A 24,073-nucleotide genomic window follows, 5' to 3' on the forward strand; every position below is an offset into this window, starting at 1 on the left:
CATTCACCATGTCTAATCAATTCCCCTGTCCTTTCATTTCTGGTTTTTTAATATTTCTAGGATTCAATCCTTTCTCCCCATCCCCACTGCCTTAATCCACAACCTCCAACATCTTTCAGTAGATTTATTATAATAACCCTCTGTTATGGGCTGAATTATATCCCCTTTACAACCTCCCCACACCTCAGAATATGACTGTTTTGGGAGACAGGGCCTTTAAATGGGTAATTAAGGCAAAATGGGGTCATATGGCCAGGCCCTAATCCGATATGACTGATGTTCTTATAAGAAGAGAGTAGGACACAGATGCACACAGAGGGAAGACCAAGTGAAGACAGAGAGAAGCCAGCCAGCTGCAAACCTAGGAAGGAGTCCTCAGAATGAAACCAACCCTTGTGACACATTGATCTCAGACATACAGACTCCAGGATTGTGAGGCAATCCATTTCTATTGTTCAAGCTCCAGTCTGTGGCACTGAGTCATGGCAGCCCTCTCAAAATAACACAGCCTTCTGCCTGGGCTCTGTGTTTCCAGCCTTGCTCCTCTCAAGTTGGTACTTCTGAAAGTGGAATTATCTACCTCAATCATTAGTCTGACCTTGTCACTTGCCTGTTTAAAACCCCCTCAGTAGCACCCCTCCTCTCCCAGCAGTGTTTTCCGCAATAAGTTTACTGAAACATTAGTTATGTAAGATCCCCCTCAGTTATGTAAGTTTGGGAACTCCACAGGTCTCCAACTTGAGGGGTCACTGCATATTTGCATATCAAAGACTCCAAGAAGTTTTGCGTCAGAAAACCCAGTTAACTTTGTTTCACCCAGTGTTTGCCAAACTCATTTTTCTTGGTGTCATCCACATTGTGTCTACTGCAACGTGTGTTCTGTCGTACAAACCAGGAAATGATGCCCTATGCAATTAAGTCCACATGCTTGACTTGTCATGCGAAACGAGGGTCACCAGATTTAGCAAACAGGAATACAGGATCCCCAGTTAAATGTGAAGTACAGGTAAATGTAAAAAATGATTTGTTGTTTATCTGAAATAACAAATTCAACTGGGTGTCCTGTTTTTTATCTGGCAACCTTGTACAGAACGCTTCGTGATCCTAGTGAATAGACTGAACCAAAATGAATTTGATAAGAATTGTTTCCCCTACTTAACACAATAGAAAAAGATAAAGTTAAGATTGATTCTTGGCTTTCAATGGTATTCTTTCCATTTACCATCCACCCTTGTTCACTTAAAGCAGTGGCTCCTCATCCTGGCTACCCATTAGAGTTATCTGAGGAGCATTTAAAAATGTCCATACCCCATCCATAACCAATTAACTTAGAATTGGGGGTTACCGAATGAGGAGTTAGAAAGGCAGGGCAGAGAGAGCGAGGCAAGGCAGGTGTATAGCATGAAAACTTAAGGGGGTGCCCACTCTCAGGAGCCAACCCTGGGCTTGCACAGCCCTGAGAGTGAGAACCTCCTTAAATCTTGTGCCCTATACACCTTCTGGCCTCACCCTAATCAGAGCCTATTTAAAGACGTAGTTAAGCCAGCACACCTGTAGTCCCTAGTGTGAGGAAGACAGGATTGCTTGAGTCCAAGAATTTGAATCCAGCCTAGACAACATAAGGAGGCCCATCTCTAAAAGAAAAAAAAAAAATAAGTTAAAGAAAAAGATGCAGGTAGGTACAGGGCTGTACAGAAGAGATTGCATGGGATTTCTGAGCAGCCCTGGGTCCTAGCTCTGTGTTTCATTGCTTTAGAAGGAAAATTGACCTTTCCCAGCAAGGAACATTAGCTCCGGCTCATAAGCATGAGTCAGGACAGGCTTCACCAGGCCAGGTTTTCCTGAAATATAGCAGGCTCTGCTCTCCTCTAGAAGACCACTCCTAAAAAGTTTAAATGCTTGGACTCCTCATTCTTTTACAGTTCAGGCTGGTGATTGAGTAGCTTCTAGTCACTGGCTTCCTTCCTATAGATTCTGTTTCACACTCAAGCATGGTTTTAAATTTCTATAAAATGTAATGAAAGTATAGGCTTCACTCTTCTCTCCAAGGCTTTATAGACTGTCACCCCTGCTCTCCCTGCTCCCTCTTTGCCTTCTGCCCTTTTCTTGCTGGAGATTTTCTGTCCCATCACTGGCAGCCTGGTCAGAAAGCACCTCGTTAATCCACCCACTGGGACAGTGTGCCCAGAACAGCCAAGGCCAGCCTTGCCTGGGAGGGCAAGTCTCTGAACTGTCTCTTCCTTCACAGCCTCTGAGTTCTGTGATGTCATCAGCATTCTGCCCCTGGCTGGCGGCCAGGTCCTTAACTACTGATTCCCAGATCTCTCCAAGTTGTAAAATTCTAGGAAAAGAAATTGTACTTTTCCAGTGCTAAAAAAGGATGGGAACGGTTGGGTGGAAGCTCCCAGCCCAGCTAAAATTAACTTCCTTCTTTTGTGATAATTGAATGATTTTCAGTGATGTTCTTCCTGTAATAAGATTCAAAAAGTTTCCTCAGAGGAAAATTTAGAAGAGAAAAATACAAGGGAAAGGGTCCTCTCAGGCAGGGTTTGTAGCAATATCCTTGCAATATGAAGCTCATGAAATTATATGGGTGTATCTCACTTAGCTTAATAGACCACGTCCCTGTAAAGTTTCATATAAATGGAATGTTTAAAAAATTAAATCACTATAAGTGCACAAGGAAAGATTGCTAAATAAAGGAATCCTGGGGTGACTCACGTTATAAAATGAATTATCTTTATGTAATGTACATTATCCTCCCCCACACATACATTGATTTATATATATATATAATTTTGAATTTCTCAAAGGCTGGATTCTCATAACGTAGGGGTGCCTCTTATAATGACAACTGGTCTAAGGTCACAGCCGTTCTCAGACTCTGAAGCTGAACTTTTTATAACGTTCTCTGGGGAGTAGGTAGCTGCCAGGGTTCTGTGGGGACTTTTAAGCTCTTACGCTGATCCAGAATCCTCCTGGCCTATCCACGGAGTGATGTGGACTCTGGAGCACCCAGGGAAATTGTCGATGACTGGACAGTGAAGAAGTGATGGTAGATGTGCTGAGGCTAACGGTTGCCAAGTGCAACATGAAAAGCAGTGTGGTGTAGCAGTTAGAAGCATGAGATCTATGGCCAGAAGTCTACCGCCCTGCCTCTGTCCTCTAGCTGGGTGTTTCTCTGAGCCTCAGTATCCTCATCTGTAGAATGGGGATGATTTTAATAGGACCTACTTCAAGTTATTGCTAGGACTAAATGAAGAAGAGGACCTGGCACATAGGAAGAGCTCAAAAGCTTGCTAGCTACTTTTAACTTGCTTAGATATGGTCTATTAGAGTAGGAAGGAAACTATAATGAGAAAAGAAAACCGAAGATGCTACTGTCTACCGAGTGCTTCTCCATGCCAGATACATGCTAAACTCATTCATTCAATCCTTACATCGCACACACGGTCATTAATATTATCCCTGCTTCCCAAAGAAGAAAACTACAGTTTAGAGAGGGTAAGGAATTATTCTAACGCCACACACCAGATAAGGCACAAAGCAGATTACTTGAGGCAAGTCCTGTGTGCTCTTTTCACTCTGTCTCAAGCCTGAGAAGACCAGGGCTTAAAGGTGACTTTTCAAAGATGAAGCCCTCAGACCTGCAGGGTATTTAGATTGGGAATTAAAATGGTTCAGGAAGTGACATAAAGAAAGGAGGAGAGAGAAATTTTTTCAGCAAAGATTGACTGAGGGTCTAGAGTGTGCAGGTTCCAGGTAACAAAGGGAAAGAAGACCCCATCCTTGGCCTCAAAGTCTAGTGGGGGGTGAATCATGTAAAATTACAAGAAACCCCAGCCAGTTGCTAGGATTTGGGCGTGAAGACTGTGCTATTGGATTCTTAAGCAAAAAATGACTAACTTTGAGGAAGACTTCAAAGGAGAGGTGACATTTGAAGGCTTTACAAGTACTATCTTATTTAAATCCCTAGTATTTGGTGAGATGGGCAATACTTTCGCCCTGGGGTAAGGACAGCTGATTTGCCCACCCAGTATTTAAAAGCCACTTTTTAACTTTACATGACAAGGCAGTCTGGGCGGCTGAAAGTCTCTATTTTCTAGTTTCCCTGGCAGCCAGCCATGGCCCATAAGATGGAAGCAGAGATCACCGGGTCAGACTTCAAAAAAACTTCTTAAAGGGGTATAGGCTGCTTACATGGAGTTTCTTGCTCTTTCCTGTTCTTCCTGATTCTTGCCTGTAATGAAGACAAGATGGCTACGGCTCCAGCACCAATTTGTGACCTTGAGAAAGGCAAAGGGATTCTGGTCCCTGGTGACTGTGACTTGCTGTAGCAACCTTCAACTGCCTAGCTCCAGACTTGCTTGTTTAAATGAAAGAAAAATAAGCTGTCTTTCTTAAGCCTGTGTTATTTTTGGCAATTGTTATTAGCATCTGACCCAATCCCTAACTGGCATAAGCCCTTGAGGCCATTAGGCAGAGGTGCTGGGTTCTCACTGCCCTACACTGTTGGGACAAGCCTGTGGTTCCAATGCACCCAAAGGGCCTAGAGTGTTTCCTGAAATTCCAGTTCCTTTTTTGTCAACTCTTCAGGCCCTGGCATCAAGCACACAGCCTGGTACTCAGTCACACTCAATAATGTGCCTTGAAAGAATGCAATGAATAACTGCCCCTCAAACATTTCCTCGAGGAGCTGTTTTTCTGAGGGCTTTAGAATGATCCCTTCTCAGATTTCCACAAGCAAGCATCAATACGAAGCTTGTGGGAAATCCAAAGTGCTTTGAGATATTAAAAGAGTAAAGAATAAGTTGGAAAGATAAAAATTTAAACAAAGAAGATCTATATAAAGCCTCAATTAAGTAGTATGTTTTAAATGGTGAAGCAAAATTGTATGTTTTTGTAGATATTAAAAATATAATTAAATGAAAATAAAATAGTTGCTGTCCCAAATCCCTTTTAACTCTTTCTGTACATAAAAATCATATAACTATTTGAGTAAAAATATGAGCTCATGGTGTGTATATTATTTTGCAACCTTTGATTTTTTTCACTTAGCATCCTTTCACCACATCTGTGCATTTAGATTAACCTCATTCTCTGTAAGGTAGAAAAGAATTCTTTATCCTAATACCCTCCTTTCATAAAAGTTTGTTGGGATGTAATTTTAACCTTGCACTCTAAAGAGTCATCAGGTGTTTACCTGAAGAGGTTGATGAGAAGGACATCATAACCCCTAACTAAAGTGAGTTGGGCCCTGGAGTAGTCAGACAAGCTGGCAGATGTCTACAATGAGAAATAAAAGTAACCCAAGATCAAGGTTTTGTGGCTAGAAAGCCATGAAGCTCAGAGTTAGGAACAAACAGCTTGGGCCCATCAAGACCGTGGAGGAGCTTCTAGAATCCCTGAAAATTGCTGCCAGCTGCAGGTACTGATCACCAGAGAAGCAGGTATCATTCCCCAACCCTGAAGGGCACTGCGCCTCCAGGGTGCTGAGCACTGGCTACTCAGCTTCTGGGTACTGGGGAGGAAGTAATCAAAAACTTGGGGATGAAAAAATACCTCTGCCCTGGGGAAGTGAAGGCTCTAGGTGTGGAGATGAATTATGCGAACCCCACTCCCACCACAACCAAACCCCATAAATCACCCCAGTCAGCTACCATTGCAGGAGCAGCTGCTATCAGCTTGGGCAGCCAATGAGGCCCGGCTAAGAAGCCTTTGGGGAAGAGGTGAGTAAATAAATCATCAAGCAGGGCTTTAAAAGTGGAGACAGGCCAGAGGCCAGAGTAACTCTGGTGCAGATGCTCAGAACTGTGAGAGAGTTGCAGGCTGTGGGGTGGCGTGGGGGTGACAGGCGGTGGGGGTATCAACAAGATTAGCTCAGGCAGGGAGAAGAGAGGGAATGTAAAAAGCACAGGAAGTGGGACAGGGAAAAGAATGGATGGGGAAGGGGGCTTTCCAACCTGTGTTGAGGAGATTGACTTGGATAGATTAGCAATGGGGAACAGCTGTGGCTTGGGCAGAGTTAACTCTGAGGCCAGCCAGGCAGACCATAGCTGCACCTGCTGGGCCCCTTCCTGACATGCACCTGTAAGGAAGCAGCTCCACCAGAAACCTTACCAGCCTCTGTCTTGTGCCAGTTGGGTAATGTGCACCCGGATGCATCCAGTATTATTGTTTCATTAGCAAAGCAGTTCAGGATTTTCTAGCTGACCAGTTGGCCCAACTAGAATTTCTCCCTCACAGATGGCAAAACAGTCGGGCCTGCCTTCCAGTCCACTTTGTCAATGTTCTCTAGCTAGAGAACTGAAGTCAGACAATGTTGGGTTTATGGACTAGTTGCAATGAGGGATAACACATAGATAGCTTGGGGAGCCACGGGGCATATCAGCAAAAGGATGTGATAAAAGACTTCTTGTAGGATTTGGGCTTGGGTTAGGTGATCCTGGTGAGGATTCAGGGAAGTGGGAGATTGCTCTGGATTGGATGTTATCAGGAAGCAGAGATAAGTCTAGGACTGCAGATGTTAATAGTTCTTACCTAGAAGGCACAAGGAATGAGATGAGGCTAAAGGTGAACTAATAAAGAAGCAGCAATCACTCATATTAGCCAGGAAAGGAGCATCTTTGGTCATTCTTGTGGTTTGGACAATATTCTTACTTTTGTCTGGGTCTAGACATGATTATGGAGTCATCTTGTTTTCTTTTGCTCCATTACAGTAACAGAGTGGCTGTATTTGATGTTGATGTTCTGTGGAAATTATAATCAACAGGAGTACATCATGGCCCAGAGGTGAGTGCCAGGCTTGTGTATAAAGGCAGCCAGGAATCCTGCAGAGAAAAGATTCTGGGGGTTCTCAGTGTTCCTATCTAAGCAGAAACTCCTCTTGTAGGGCTAGGGGCATGCTGGAAGAAAGCAGGTGCTCTTGTTGGAAGGCTGCCTCCGGTCTGTTCATCCATTCAACACATATTTTTTAAATGGGAAACATACTCAGGCACTTGGGACAGAGCTGTGACATGGATAGTCCTCATGGGAATACATTTTAGTGAGAGACACAGACAATATGAGTGAACAACACCAGGGCCTGTTGCGGGGTGGAGTGGGGGAGGGAGAGTATTAGAAAGGATGGTAAATGCATGCTGGGCTTAATACCTAGGTGATGGGTTGATAGGTGCAGTAAACCACGATGGCACACGTTTACCTATGTCACAAACCTGAACACCCTGCACCTGTACACCGGAACTAAAAATTTAAAAATACATTATTTATATATACATATAAAGTCATGGGTAGTACTGGGCATTACAAAGAAAACAAAAGTAGTTGTCAGAGAATGACTAGGGGACACTCTGTAGAGGTGGTCAGGTAGATGCTCTCTGAGGAGATGATCAGAAGTTTCCCTGTGAGATTCTAAGGTGACACAAGCAACAGGAAGAAGGCAGGGACATCTGTCATGTGGTGACTGAGGGAGAGATGGGCCGAGATGAAGCTAGAGAGGTGGGCCGTGTTAAGGAGCTTAGGGTTTACTCTCCATGCCCTGGGAGGCCACTGGAAGACCTTAGTGAGAAGAACAGCAGGCCCCACATCTCTCTGTGAGACAGCAGAGGCTTGCAGCATACTGGCCTCTCAGCATCCCAAGGCCTATCCCTGACCCGCCCCGGCCCCCCATCTAGGCCTGGGGTTTTGGGTCTACTGGAAGTTGTCTGATTTTCTCCTTCCCTGCTGAGGTCAGTCATTGTTCGGAGTGGTGTATCAGTTCCCTATTTCTGCTGTAACAAATTACCACAACTCAGTAGCTTAAAGCAACACAAATTTATTATCTTACAGTTCTGGAACTCAGAAACCTAGTATAAAGATGTCTGTGGGGCCTTGTGCCTTCTAGAAGCTATAGGAAGTACCTGTTTCCTTGTCTTTCCTAGCTTCTAGAGGCCACCTCCATCCCTTGGCTTGTGGTTCCTTCCTCCACCTTCCACCTTCAAAGCTGGCAGCATAGCATCTTCAAAGCTCACCCACTGTCCCTCTGAACATGACACCTGCTTTCATCATCATAGCTCATTCTCCGACTCTGACCCACCTGCCTCCCTCTTATAAACCCCTGTTATTACATCAAGCCCACCCAGATAATTCAGGATAATCTCCCTATCTCAAGGTTCCTAAATTAGCCACATCTTCAACATCTCTTTGGCCATATAAGGTAACATAGTCACAGGTTTTGGGGGTTAGGATTTGGACATCTTTGGGGAGCCATTCTGTCTACCACAGAAAGTCAGTCAGTCACCTGGACAGCAGAGAACTGAATTTATCTCAAACCATTCTACTAATCAGATGTGCCATTTAGCCACTGGAAACCTACTCACTTATCTGTAAAAATGAGATAAGTCCTTGCCCCACCTACCTCAGGAAGTTATGGTATCACATGAATTAACACATTTGGAAAAAAAGAAATGCTGTAAAATATAAGGAACAAGTATGATATGTTATGGAGCCTGTCAAACATAGGTACCAAGGGCATGTTATATATTAACATAAAACACTAAAATTGAGGGCCAGGTGCGGTGGCTCACGCCTGTAATCCCAGCACTTTGGGAGGCCGGGGTGGGTGGATCACGAGGTCAAGAGATCGAGACCATCCTGGTCAACATGGTGAAACCCCGTCTCTACTAAAAATACAAAAAATTAGCTGGGCATGGTGGCACGTGCCTGTAATCCCAGCTACTCAGGAGGCTGAGGCAGGAGAATTGCCTGAACCCAGGAGGCGGAGGTTGCGGTGAGCCGAGATCGCGCCATTGCACTCCAGCCTGGGTAACAAGAGCGAAACTCCGTCTCAAAAAAAAAAAAAAAAAATTGGAAGAGCCAGGTTTGAGTCCTGCTGAATCACTTGAACCCAGGAGGTAGAGGTTGCAGTGAGCCTAGATTGCACCACTGCACGCCAGCCTGGTGACAGAGTGAGACTCCTTCTCAAAAACAAACAAACAAAAACAAAAAAACAAAAAAACAAAAACTTGCTGTGTGACCTTAGACAAGTAACTTAAAAAGTCTTTGGGTTTTGTGTGTACAATTTGGAAAATGCTATCTTCTCACAACAGTATTGTGAAGTTAAAATCAAGTAACATAGGCTGTGGTGCTGTGTGAAATGCTACACAAATGTTCTTTACTAACTATTTCCTAGGCAGGTGCACAAATACTTCTTCCTAGAGAGATGCTTAATGAACCCAAGTAGCGGTGGTACCTACCAAACCAATGCCAGCCGGTTTGGAATCTCCACCGTATACAGTTAATGAGAAACAAAAAGAAGATAGCAAACAGGAGTCTCTCCCATTCCCTCTCCCCTCAGCTACTGAGGGTCATAGAGCAGCAGGAAGAGCCTGCAGCATCTAAAATGGTTGGTCAGAAAAATGCAGAGTATATCTACTGAGAACACAGAATCTTCCTGCAACAAAGACGTTTAGACTGAGGCAGACTTTCTCCAGTATAACCATCTGTGGTCATATTTAAGACATTCAAATAAGTTGCTTACTGACAGCCTTGTGTATTCAGTGCCTATTATGTAACTTGAGCAGAAATGAGCAGGAAATGTGTGCCTTCTGAGTGTGAGCTATAGACCCACAGACATATTAATTTATTCAGCATACCATTTTTGAGCACCTAGCAATGTGATAGAGACTCTCCTGGTTCTGGGACACAACAGAAGGTAAAGACAGAAAACCTCCCTGCCCTCATGGAGCTTATTGTCTAGCTGAGGAAATGAACATAAATCAAAGGATCCACAAATGAAAGTAAAATTATATTTATAACTCTTCAAGGGCAAGGTTTACTGTGCTATGAAGCTTACTACAGGGCTTAGTACTTGGCCTCTGAGAGGTAACAGTTCAGCTGAGATCTGACAGCTGAGCATGTGTATTAAGAGGGAAGAGCTTTCCAGGCTGAGGGAACAGCGTATGCAAAGGTAAAGAGGAGGCATGAAATGTTTGAAGATCTCAGAGAAGCCCAGTGTGTCTGGATCTGCATTCAGAGTGATGGGGACAGCTGTCAAGATATAGACTGGAGAGATGGGCAGGGGAGTTCTAGCTACAAGGGTCATTATGTGGGCAGGTACAGTGGCTGACAAAGTCAGTACATAAGGTTTCACCCAGTCCAAGGATTTGTTTTGATTTTAATGCTCCTAGAAGAATCTTATCATTGCATGTTTCTAACTAGAAAACCCCTTATATATGTAGTAATTAATTAACTTAAATTCTCACCTGGGTAAGAAGCACATTAAGTCACCCTGTGTAGGTAAATGAAGGGTGCCCAGGTTGGTTTTATGTGTCCATACCTGGCATTGCAAAGACTGGCTCCAAGATGGGATGCAAAGACCAAACCAGGTCACAAGGGCACTGGCAGCAGTTCTTGCCTCACTCTTGTGCTTTTCCAAGGATTTTACATACATGAGCGCATTGGACTCCTGCAAGACATCTGGGAAATAGAAAGAATGTAGTAGTTGTGAGGAGATGCCCAATCACTTGCCCCAGTGCCGAGAGTGACAGAGGGAAACCTTGAACTCATATTCACTGTTTCTAGACACAAGTGGTTTTCCCCACAGACCACAATTGAGTAACCTACATTCTTTATTTCTCTCTCTCTCTCTCTCTGATCTCTTTAAAATAATAGAACTTAGAATGATCAAACTCAAAGAGGACTTTAAACATCACTCAACTTTCTCTCCTTTGGAAATTGCAACAAGTTTAAATATTTTGAGAAACAATATTTTCCTGAAAAAGATTAAAAGTGACTTCTCTCTTTCCACTAAAGAAAGAGAGAAGTCATTATTATAGTCCTTTCTAGTGACTCATTTTTGGCTCTTGGCGGATATGCTGTCATGGAAAGACTCTTCCTATAATTCTCAGTGACCTTAGAAGGCAGGTCACTTTACCTCAGATACCCTCTGTTTTCTCCCTGTAAAATAAGAATGTAAAATAACTACAATCAGCGATGACAAATTCATCTTACATCATAACCCAGCATACACACACACACACACGAGAGAGAGAGAGAGAGTATTCAAACAAAAGTTCAAGAATCTGCACTTATTTTTACTAGTACAATGTACGCCATTTTCATTCTGTTCTAGTCCATTTCATTCTATTCTTCGAAATAGCTCTTAGAAATCCAGTAAATGAATTTTACTACCCACTAAAATCTGAAGTCCTCGGGTGGACAAGCACTAGTCTGGATAATCTCTAAGGCACCCTGCAATCCTGGTTCTCTGACATCCCTGGGGCTGCCCAGAGTCTCCTGGAGGCCTCTTTTCAGCAAGGCAGGTCCCCTTCTGCAGCTGCAAGAGTGACCTGGAGACTCTCTTTATCAGTCCTTGGGCCTCACCAACTAGTATATTGGTCTTAGGGCAATTCATCCCTGCAAGTGTAAACAAAACACTGAACTCAGCTTTCTGCTCACAGTTAGCCAAAATTAGGTGGAGAAAGATCCACATTCAGAGTCAAACTGCAGAGTTTCAGAGCTTGGCCAGTCTCTGCAAGAATCCCACCCAAGACACCCACACGTCTCACCCATGTACATAGACCACACATGGTAATCCACACCTACTCACCACACATGCCACATACACACATGTACAGCTCCCTCAACATTCACACATAACATGCAGTTATCCACACATAAATACCTACACTCAACACCGATGTTATGCGTACATACATACACACACTTTACATATACACACATTTATATATGTGTACCCACACACATACACATACACACTCACCATACACTACACACATATCACACATGCATACACAACTCCTGAGAATCCCCACAACTCCTTTGGTATAAAGCAAGAAAACATATAATTTGAAAGCGAATGAGTCAGAAGGAAATAATTTTGTTTTTTTGAGATGGAGTCTCGTTCTGTCACCCAGGCTGGAGTGCAATGGCATGATCTTGGCTCACTGCAACCTCTGCCTCCCAGGTTCAAGCAATTCTCTTGCCTCTGCCTCCCAAGTAGCTGGGATTACAGGCACCTGCCACCATGCCTGGATAATTTTTGTATTTTTAGTAGAGACAGGGTTTCACCATGTTGGCCAGACTGGTCTCGAACTCCTGACCTCAGGTTATCCACTCGCCTTGGCCTCCCAAAGTGCTGGGATTACAGGCGTGAGCCACTGCACCTGGCCAGAGGGAAATAATTTAAAGTTAATCCATACTATCTCTTCACTGTTCACTCACTAGCACAGAGTTGGAAAGAGGATTGTTTCAACAGTTGAAACAATTTGCATAAAACTATGCTGGCAATGCACTAAAGGACTTTGCTTTAAAAATTGTGTTTTTAAAAACAGTCAAATAGTATATTGCTACTCTGGTATTTCAATGAAAGTTTTTCAAATTAAATTTTCATTTTATGACTAATTATTTTTCATATTATCTTGTTCATTTGTCTGCTGATTTGTAATAGTGTAACCTTATCCTTATATCTTTATAAACATACACATTTGCTTCATGTTTTGGAACAGGTTTGTAATGTGTGCTATAAATGTGTGCTCTTGTAAAGTACTATATATATCATTTACTGAAGCTTTAAAGTTTATGAATTCTGAATGTTTACAACTATAATAACAGTATCAATCCAAGCATTTCAGGATTAAGTCAAGTAAATCCCCAAATCCTGGTACTATTTGGCCTTGAAAAGTGCTATTTCCCACGCTCCCATCATGATCCTGAAGTGGCTTTCTGTGCCCAGAACAGTGCTTGCTATTCTGAAACGCTCTCAGGAAATGTCTGATGAAAAAATGAGTGAAAAGGAAGAAAGAGAGGCAGAGAAGAATGCGGGGAGGAGAAGAAAAAGAGAAAAAGGTAAAGGAAGAAAAGGAAGGAATGAGATTGGAGGTGATTGGATAAAGAGAGTGAGATAGAAAGACAACTATAGGCTGCTTATGACTTGGATATCTTTTTGCTGTGGAAAGCAGAGACCAAAGACCATGTCAGATCTTGTTCAAAATATTATTGCTGGAACCCACCTTGTGAAGTGGCAACTTCACGGGGCAGTCACTGGAAAATTCAGCTTTCCATCTGCAATACGGGAAGCAAATCTTGCCGAGACATTTGACAGACACAGATGTTTAGTCTTAAACATTATTCCTATGGTCACTTTGCTATGGTAACAAGAACTGTGTCATGGAAATATTTGCATCATTCATCTGCAATTGTTTTCTTTTCATCTCTAAGGCTCAGTCATGAGCTTTGGAAGGAGGGTTATGGTTTTATTGTTTCTCCTAATAATAAAAATAATACATGCTCATTATTTTTTAATAATTAGAAAATAACAGTAAGCATAAGCAGAAAGTAAAGTAATAATGTCTATTATTCAAAACATCCAGAGATGATAGTTATTAACATTTGGTTTTCATAAGATGTGTGTATATATGATTATACTGTATATTCCATTACATAATCTCTTGTTTCACTTAACATATTAAAGACATCACTGTCCATCTTTTAAAATTATTGCATAGCTTTCTGTTCCCTTCTGACAAATCTTTAGGTCTGTCAATGTTTTCTTAAGATAAATGACGTGCTAAAGAACATTCTTATACAGGCATTTTTATGCACTTATTTGGCTATTTCCTTAGGATAAATTCTTAGGTGTGAGCATTTAAATGTGAGTATATACATTTTAAAATACTGTTTAAATTTGCTAAATTGCCCTCCAGAAAGGGTGAATCAGTTTACATTCCCTTTAAAGTGTTTGAAAGTACCTATTATCTCATGCCTTCATCAGCACTAGTTATTATCATTCTTTTAAACCTTTTTCAATTTTATAAGTTAAAAGGCATTTTCATTTTTATTTTTATTGGCATTTTCTTTATACTGGTGAAATGAAAAATCTTTCATGTTGGCCATTTGCATTTCTCCTTCTTTGTGTAACTCGTCTGACCATGTTTTAACTGTATTCTACCTTTTTATTGATTTCCAAGAGTTCATCATAATTCAACAATGTTAACCTTTTGCTGTCATATATGTTATGAATTTTTTTTCGGTTTTTCATAACTGATGGTATGTAGTTTAGACACATAGAAGTTTAAGTGGCCAGTAGTCAATGATTTCCTTATTGTTTCTTATTATTAAATCATGCTTAGAAAGGTATTCCTAATTCCAAAATGATATAATTTTTTACCTATACTTTTTTATCATCTTTTGTTTTCTACATTTATATTTTTAAGCCATTTGGAATTTATTAGATGTGTGGAGTGAGGTAGGGAATCTAACTTTTTCTTGTTAACAAGTTGTCCCAATAACCTTTGGATTGAGTAGTCCACATAGTCTTTCTAATGATTTGAAATGCCTTCTTTGCCATACTCTAAATGTTTACAGGTTCTTGGGCTCTTCTGTCACTTATCTTTTTACTTGCCTGAAGCCCTGAAGTCATGTATGTTAGTCTTTTAGAGCTTTTTTTATTTTGACTATGCAGATTGAAAGTGCTCATTCCAAAGTCTCCTCCAGCTTTTAGAATAATGACTGCCACTTTTAATAGAAAGAGCAATGTCAATTTATTTACTTTGGAGATGTGGTAGAGGAGGGAATTTCCCCCTCACCCCACCACATCCTAGAGTTTCATATGTGGATAGACCTAAACATCTTCTATTTTAATCTCCTAATTTCACAGATGAGTTCCAAAAGTATAAATTGATTTGTTCAATGTTAACATAGCTAGCAGAGCTGAGACTAAGCCAAGACTATACCCAAAACTAATTAGTAGAGAGCTGAGACTAGAACAAAGGTATATATACCTAAAACTATACTGGAGGAAGATGGTCACAGTGAGAGTTTGTCAAACACAGCAAACACAGGATTAATAAAAGGATGGTCCTCTCTGTTCTAGATCTCCGGCATCTGACTTCTTTAAGGGAAGATGAGCAGATTCTGGAGCACCCATTTAAGAGGGGGGTTAAATGTACAGGAGCCCTTTGATGTTAACTGACTGAGTCCTCAGAAAACTCATAAAAAGGAAACAGCACAGGCACACTAAATAGCACACAAGTGCACATGTGCTTCAGTAGTGGTAGCTTACCCAACATTGAGCTTTCAAAGAGAAGTTTCAGATATTTCTCAGTAGTATCCCTATCACCCTGGTTGGCTCTGTTAAGGTCATTTAGGTTAGACATTAGCAAACACAGACAGCTGAGAGGCAGGAAATGTGCGGCTCTGTAAGCAAAGCAGAGGAGAAAAGCTTTTTATAGCCAAGGCATGGGAGGAAGCCCTGATAATCGGAGAAGGGCTGTGTGTTTTCTTTTCTCTATTGGGAAAACTCTCCAACTATGTTCTTTAAAAAGCATCTAAGCGCTCTCTTATCTTTCCCACCTCGTGGAAAGTCATTTGCTAGCAAACAACCTTCCATCCGAGGGCACTGAAGTTTTAAAAATATGTTTAATTTCCTAAAGATGTTTTATAGTTGTAAAATTCAGATGTATAAAAGGATATATAATAAGGAAATTTCCTTCCATCCATAGCCCTCAATGACGAAGTTCCCCATCCTGTGGAAAACCAGTTTCTAGATTCTTATGTACCCATCCAGAGTTATTTAGACAAATTAAAATATATAAGTACATATACATATTCTTTTGTGAAATTTTTTACAGAAAGGGTAGATACTACACACACTGTTCTGAACCTTGGTATTTTTACTTCACAGCTCGAGAATGTTCTGTATCCGTACATACAGAACTAACTTATTCTTTGTCATCACGCACTACACTCTGTTGCATGAAGAAAGCATACCTTATAGTTGCCCTAGAGATGGACATTCATGTTGTTCCAAATTTTGCTATTATAAACAGTGCTACAATCACTATATTATTTTATATATCAGCAAATTTATATCAGTAATAAAGTCCTAGAATGGGAAATGCTGGATACAAGGATATGAGCATTTGCAATGTTGTCAGAAATTGCTACATTTTCCCTCTTAGAGATTCTACCAATTTAAAGCCCTCTCAGTAATATGGAAAGCACCTATTTTTTCACACCTTTTCTGATATAGTGTGTTGCCAGCCTTTTTATTTAACCTTTGTTACCGTAATGTGTTAGGTAAATAATAGTATCTCAGTATAGCTTTCATTTGCATTTCTTGTATTACGAGTGAGACTCAGAATCTATTCATAGAATTTGAAGGTAATTTGTATTTCTGTAAAGTTTTTGAACTCTTAGTTTTTTTAATTTAGCATGTTATTATTATTTTTGTTTTTGAAATGGAGTCTTACTCTGTCACCCAGGCTGGAGTGCAGTGACACAATCTCAGCTCACTGCAACCTCCGCCTCCCAGTTCAAGCAATTCCCCTGCCTCAGCCTCCCAAGTAGCTGTGATTACAGGTGCCTGCTCCACACCTGGCTAATTTTTGTAATTTTAGTAGGAACAGGGTTTCACCATTTTGGCCAGGGTAGTCTCAAACTCCTGACCTCGTGATCTGCCAGGCTCAGCCTCCCAAAGTGCTGGGATTACAGATTTGAGCCACTGCACCTGGCCTGGTCTTTTTCTTATTGCTTCATAAGGACTCCATATACACGAAGAAGATTAGTGATTTATCTGTGACTTTAGTTGCAGTTGCACATATTCTCCCAAGTTTGTTTTTTATCTTCAACTTTACTATTAGAATTTTTTCTTTTCTTTTCTTTTTCTTTTTGCCTGTAATCCCAGCACTTTGGGAGGCCAAGGCAGGAGGATCTCTTGAGCCCAGGAGTTTAAAGCTAACCAGGGCAACATAGTTAGATTTCATCCCTACAAAAAAAGTTTTAAAAGCCAGGTGTGGTGGCGTGCACCTGTAGTACTAGCTACTCAGGAGACTGAGGTAAGAGGATTGTTCAAGCCCAAAATTTCTTGAAGTTACAGTGAGCTATGATCATACCATTGCACTCCAGCCTGAGTGAGTGAACCACAACCTGTCAAATGAATAAATAAATAAGGCTTCTGTGTTTTCAGTTAGGACTTTCTTAGTCTAAGATTATTAAAAATACATATCCTATGGCTTCCTTTCTACTCATTAAGGGTTTTCTTTTGTGTTTTTTGTTGTTTTTTTTTTTTTTTTTTTTGAAACTCACTCTAGATGACATCTAGACTGGAGTGCAATGGCAAAATCTTGGCTCACCACAGCCTTCATCTCCCTGGTCAAGCAATTCTCATCTGTCAGCCTCCTGAATAGCTGGGACTACAGGCAGGTGCCACCACGCCCAGCTAATTTTTGTGTTTTTAGTGGAGATAGGATTTCGCCATGTTGGCCAAGCTGGTCTCGAACTCCTGACCTCAAGTGATCCACCTGCCTTTATCTCCCAAAGTGCTGGGATTACAGACATGAGCCACTGTGCCCAGCCAGGTTTATTTTTAAATATTTAATCTATCTGAAATTTATCCTGATTTAAGGTTTTAGGTTTTGATAAATTTTTTTTTCCAGTTGGCTAACCAGTTACTTTTAACACTATTTATTAAATAAATTTTATTTTCCCTACTAATTTGAAATACTGTATGTATACTGTTTATATTTTAAGATATTTGCATATTATAACTTATAGTGAAAGTTTTTCCCCTTATAACATCTGTTTCCAAAATCTTTACACATCTTACAATGATTATATATGTCTCTTACATTCCCTGGAAAATCACGTTTTTATGATTTTCTTCCCTCTCCTTTGCTTGTAAAATGTTATCCCCTGCAGGCCAGTGCCTCCTCTAAACCTCTCTCCCATTCTTAGCATCAGCATTTCTGCTTTCTCAGACATTACCCCTGCTTGTAGAATCACTTGTGACTCTTCTTTCTCTTTAAGAAGAGATTGCAAGGCCGGGCGCGGTGGCTCAAGCCTGTAATCCCAGCACTTTGGGAGGCCGAGACGGGTGGATCACGAGAGATCGAGGCCATCCTGGTCAACATGGTGAAACCCCGTCTCTACTAAAAATACAAAAAATTAGCTGGGCACGATGGCGCGTGCCTGTAATCCCAACTACTCAGGAGGCTGAGGCAGGAGAATTGCCTGAACCCAGGAGGCGGAGGTTGCAGTGAGCCGAGATCGCGCCATTGCACTCCAGCCTGGGTAACAAGAGCGAAACTCTGTCTCAAAAAAAAAAAAAAAAAAAAAAAAAAGAGATTGCAAATTGCCCTCGTCCAGATGGGCAAACATAAATGGCTATCAGTGTGAGATTAGAGTTTCCAGGCTCTTAGCAGAGGAGCCAGGATTATCCACACAGGGTGGCTGGCCAAGCCCAGCCACTGGAGATTTGCAAGGAAGGATGTGTAGAACAGTGATGGAATCTGAGTCTCAAGTTACACTAATAACGATAAGCATGAAGGAGGAGCCAGAGGAGAAACTCAAGGCAAAGTACGGAAAGAATAAAAGATGAAGAATACGGAGCCTCTGAGGAGAAACCAGATAATACAGAAAGATCAGGGAGGTTTCGGATAAGAAAAACACCACTGGATTTGGTGACGGGGAGATCACTGGTGCTTCTAACGGCAGATCACTTGCCGTATTCCTATCCCTCTACCCTTCCGGTTATAATTACTTCCTCTTCTGGGTAGATGGATTTGCTGTCAGCACACTAGCACCCTCAACTAGAAGAATTAGAAAAGGCAAATAAAATGCAGAAATTACCAATTTGAGGGAAGGTGAGAGCTGCTGAGGCAAGGAATACTGAAAGGGCTAATGCACTGGAGAGAGAAACTTGAGCAGAATGAGCTGGCTTCTGCGGCTGCTTTTACCAGCAGGGCATTTTGCAGGAGACTGAGAACCCAGTGCACAATGCAGTGCAAAGGCTGGCAAAAGACTGCTCCAGAGAGAGAAAATAAGTTTTGAAAGGACCTCAAACAAGTCAGCCTGTTTTCACCTGAGGACTTTTGCTACATACTGGGTTTCTTCAGAGCAGGGATTCTAAAGTGCAAGTGGAAAACCTGCCTCTAAAAAGCAGAGTGCAGTTTTTCAGCATTCTTGTAAGACTAAGATTAGAGTTTACTCTGGCTGGGGGAGGGGTCTTGCAGAATACAATAGGATCTTTGTTGAAAATCTAGGAGGTCAGAGATGAACCTGTGGAAGGCTGAGACTTATGAAAGCTATAATTCAGCCTTGACTCAGCAAATTACTAATTGGATTAACATGATCAGCCACCACTCTGTACAGCAGCAGGAGAGCATTCCCTCTCTGAAAGGAGCTACCATCTGAGTCTCTACAATTTTGTGTAGATAATGTCTGCCATGCCATTAAAATGTAGGAGGTACAACAAAAGACAGGCTCATATAACTGAAAAACCAAGAGAAAGAAGATAGTAGAAACAACAGGTGATCCAGATGATCAATGACTGACAATTGCCTACCATTTTATCTTAAAGAGGAACAGATGAGCAACACTGATAAAAAGATAAAGTCAATTGTTACCTCTTCTAGGGAGGTTTCTTTGATTTTCTCTTTCAAGAAATCGTCTTTTCTTCCTCCATATTATCCTGAAAAATATATAAACTTCTTAATTGCATGTACCACCGTAGAAAGTAGTATCTTGAGGTGGCTAAAAGCATGGAGGTTTTAAACTCACATTGGGTTAAAATTCAAGACCAGCCACTTGTTAACTTTGTGACCTTAGATAAAAGTTCTCTGAGCCTCAATTTCCTTATCTATAAAGTGGAGTTGTGGTGGGGCGCAGTGGCGCAGTGTAATCCCAGCACTTTGGAAGCCCAAGGTGGGTGGATTACAAGGTCAGGAGTTTAAGACCAGCCTGGCCAACATGGTGAAACCTCATCTCTACTAGAAATACAAAAATTAGCCAGGCATGGTGGTGCATGCCTGTAGTCCCAGTTACTCGGGAGGCTGAGGTGGGCGAATTGCTTGAACCTGGGAGGTAGAGGTTGCAGTGAGCCAAGATTGCACCATTGCACTCCAGCCTGGGTGACAGAGAGAGACTCTGACTTAAAAAAAAAAAAATGGAGTGTTAAAATAATTCACTGGGAAGCCATTAAGCTGAAGCGGCCTCAGCACCTTGGGTTCCTAGGTAAACAGACTGAAATCCAACTCAGTGTAAAAGGTAAAATGAAACCTAAGATTAGCCAATAAGAACCACCAACTAAACTCTCACTAAGGTCTTTTCACTGGAGTGATCTAAATAAGGCTATTGCTTCATTCTAACCAAATATTTTATTTGCCTTGCTTCTGCATTCACCCTATAAAAAGGCTTTCCCTTTATGCTCTTCATTGGAGCCCCAAACCACCTGCGACTTAGAACTGCTCAATTTGTGAGCCCTATCTGATCAAATTAACTCTTTAATATTTTAATGTGCCTAAGTTTATCTTTTTACAGAGTCAATATAGTACTGTCCCCATAAGGTTGTTATGAAGAATTCAAATATGTTCATATGATATTCAGTTGCAATAAAAATGCATTTAATTTTTGTCTTCTCTAGTTTTCCTCACAAACTCCATCAGCTCAGTAGTACAGAAACAACCTTAATTTTTGTCCAATCCACCCATTTCATACTGATGTAATACTTTTAATATTTCTATAGGGATATAAGATCTTTGGGGGAAAATGTTAAGTCTTCAAGATGGACTTTGCTTATTTCCTCCAAGATGATATCTGGGTGTATGAGGGAAGGTCTATGGGTCAGTGACCCTGTGGCAGCAGGAGAGATGGGATTCTTAAATCCATCCAGTGTCCTCTGGAGCCTTTCTTGTCTCTGCTGCAGTAGCTAGACAATTCTGCTCCTTGGCCTGGGAAGCAGGGATGTGTACTGTGTACACTGGTCTGTTTTGGCTCAATGGACAGATGCCACTAGATTCTAGAGCCCCGGCTACTTGCCCCTAGTTCCATAGACACTCTCCCCTTTCATGGCAGCTTCAGGCTTCTGCTGGACCATCAACCTTTTCAGCACCTTCCAGGGATGTGAAAGAACTACCACTGCTTCAGGACAGTTACCCTCACCATATACTTTCCTATCTCCTGTTGTTGTCCTTTATAACACTTTACTAAATTAGTAACTTTATTTTTTTGTATGAGAACATTAATTTGATGTTTTCTCCCATACAGCATTGCAGTCTTAGTGGTGCTAGGAATCCTGTCCAGTTTTGTTCATTATTGTGTTGATCTAGGGATCAATCAATACTGCTAAATAAATAGATGAGAAATTCTTAACTTCAGGGCCTTGATATTTCAGAACACAGATGATCTTGCCTTAAATCTTTTCCCATCCATATCAGGAACCTTCTTAGTTTTCTGTCCAACACTGTTCTGTCTGTGTTCTTTCCTATCAGAAGATTGATTGTGTTTGGTTGGCAAAATGTCCAGCCCAGGGAAACTTTATAAATCATGAATTTGCCTAAATGAATCATGGCAATCCTGTTCCCTTCATCAACAATAGATCAGAGTAGTTATACCATGTTGTTCCATCTAATGAACTAGAAAGAAAAGTTGAGGGGCGGCAATTTTTGTTCTTGATGGAAAAAAAGAACATAAGTGGAGCTCTCTTCAGTCTTCTCTGCTCTCAACCCCTCACTTTTTAAATGTGGTGGAACAAGGATGTTGTGTTTGGAGCTATAGTAGCCATCTTGCAACCCGAGAGAAAGACCTGAAGAAATGCCAAAATGATCTCATGAGATCCTGTACCAACCCGGGAACTATACCCCAGCTTTCTTGTTATGTGAGATTATCCATGCCTTCATCAGCTAGGTTACTGTTATTTGAACTTTATATTGCCAGGAGCCATTTTTTTTCTGATATCCTTTGGAACAAATCCAATTTTGCATGCATTTTATGACCTAAAACTGGCTGCAGATCATTAATTCTGTTTTTACTTTCATATAAATTATAGTCTATGTTCAGACAACCTCATTAACATCCTGGGCTACATGTCAGATGTGGCTTTAGGTGACATCTCGGATGCACTCTGAACAATGAATATCTAAATGGTCACACCCAGTGACCAGGTAGTTACAGATCAAAGGAATGGGATGAGAAGGCAGAACTGCAGAGACAGAGTAGTGAGGGCTGAAGCCAGGAAAGCAAAGAGAAGCCAAGAGGGTGTCAGAATGCAAGGAAAATAAGACTGGGGGTGGAGGAAAGGTCCAAGCAAATCGTCATCAATAGAGAGATCCAGAAAAAATTGGAAAGGAAAAATTTAAGAAATAATCTGACAATGCACAGACTTTTTGGAGAATATTTTAATTCCAATAATAGGCATAATCAAAGACTTGAATAAATAGAGTGATATGCTGATTGTGTGGGATAATTTAACATTTTAGGAACATCAGTTCTTCCCAAACTGAAGCTGTAGATCTAATGCAATTCAAGTAAAATGCCCACTCCAAGGTTTTGGGACTTTGGAAACCAAATTTAAAATTCATATGAAGAATAAACATCTACAGACAGCTAATTTTTAAAATGTAGGCAAAAAGGAAATTTGCCTTGCTAGATATTAAGGCACATCACAAAGCCATGATTAAGAAAAGGGGAAAAATTTGACCAAGAGAACAGAATAGAGAACCTAGAAATAGACCCAGCTATAGCAGAGAACATGTTATATGATAGAGGGGGCATTGCAAATCACTACAGAAGTGATAGATTAAGTAGTACATGGTGTTGGGAAAATTTACTCCATTCAGCCCTACAATGGATTAAAGGCCCAAACATTTAATATAAAACTTTGTAGTAATAGAAAAAATATACATTAATATCTCTGTGACTTTTGAGTAGAGACTTTTTTTTTATTGTTGTACTTTAAATTCTAGGGTACATGTGCAGAACATGCAGGTAGGTTTGTTACATAGGTATACACGTGCCATAGTGCTTGGTTGCATCCGTCACCCTGTCATCTGCATTAGGTATTTCTCCTATTCTCCCCTAGCCCCCCATTCCCTGACAGGCCCCAGTATGTAATGTTCCCCTCCCTGTGTCCATGTGCTCTCATTGTTCAACTTCCACTTATGAGTGAGAACATGTGGTGTTTGGTTTTCTGTTCTTGTGTTACTTTGCTGAGAATGATGGCTTCCAGCTTCATCCATGTCCCTGTAAAGGAAATGAACTCATCCTTTTTTATGGCTGCATAGTATTCCATGGTGTATATGTGCCACATTTTCTTTCTCCAGTCTATCACTGATGAGCATTTTGGTTGGTTCCAAGTCTTTGCTATTGTGAACAGTGCTGCAATAAACATACCTGTGCATGTGTCTTTATAATACAATGATTTATAATTCTGGGTATATACCCAGTAATGGAATATCTGGGTCAAATGGTATTTCTAGTTCTAGATCCTTGAGGAATTATCACACTTAAGAAATGTCTTCGAGTGGAGACATTTCTTAAGGAAAACCCAAAAGTACAAATCATAAGGAGGAGGAAAAAAAATGATGGATTTGTCTATAAAACAAAATCAAAGATTTATTTTAACAAATACCACAGACAAAGCCAACAGGCAAATATAAAGAAGATGCTATTGACATCCCAAACCAAAGGATCTAGATCTAGGAACTCCTGCAAGACAGTAATAAAAAAAGAAAACAACAGGAAAGAGGCAAAATATTCAAGAGGAAACCTCTTAATGGCCAATAAGTATGTGCAAAGATGTTGAACATTACTAACAATCAGAGAAATAAAAATTAAAACATCAATGAGAGGCTGGGCACAGTGGCTCATGCCTATAATCCCAGCACTTTGGGAGGCCTAGGTGGTGGGGGAATCCCCTGAGGTCAGGAGTTCCAGACCTGTCTGGCCAACATGGCGAAAACCTGTGAAAGAACTTCAGTGGCTCTGAAATTTTTACGTGCATGAGAGTCATCTGAGATATCTATCAAAAGAACAAATTTGAGGGTCCCCACACAGAGATTCTGAACCTGCACTTTAAACATGCATCCTAGGTGATTCTCCTATACGTGGACCACAGGCTGCACATGGAGACACCTTCAACTAGGTAAAATCAAGCTACCAGGAGGGTGATCGGAAATGAGTAGCAAGGGAAATGGCAGTAGAACATCTGCCCAGCACCGGCAGCAAGGAAATGACGCTGAAGCAGCTGGCCCTGTCAGCATCAGCTGCCTTTCTCCCCACCCTTTTTTTGTGAGCCAGT

General features: G+C 41.2%; 1 protein-coding gene across 5 annotated transcripts in view; it reads right to left on the reverse strand.

Moving 5' to 3' along the window:
• LOC144577419 (uncharacterized) overlaps nucleotides 1–24,073 on the reverse strand; it is a 43,594-nt gene that overhangs the window by 14,655 nt on the left and 4,866 nt on the right. For 2 of the 5 annotated variants that reach the window (XM_078335066.1, XM_078335065.1), the window contains exons 2-3: nucleotides 19,404–19,468; nucleotides 10,316–10,455 (exon numbers count right to left, since the gene is read on the reverse strand). In XM_078335066.1, coding sequence (XP_078191192.1) covers nucleotides 10,316–10,455; nucleotides 19,404–19,468 — 205 coding nt within the window. Of the gene's footprint in view, nucleotides 1–1,551; nucleotides 1,635–10,315; nucleotides 12,165–13,010; nucleotides 13,063–19,403; nucleotides 19,469–24,073 lie in introns of all 5 variants that reach the window. The other 3 variants (XR_013521247.1, XR_013521246.1, XM_078335067.1) reach the window with 3 other exon arrangements.

Source organism: Callithrix jacchus, chromosome 8, assembly GCF_049354715.1.
Source record: "Callithrix jacchus isolate 240 chromosome 8, calJac240_pri, whole genome shotgun sequence".
Lineage (NCBI taxonomy): Eukaryota > Metazoa > Chordata > Mammalia > Primates > Cebidae > Callithrix > Callithrix jacchus.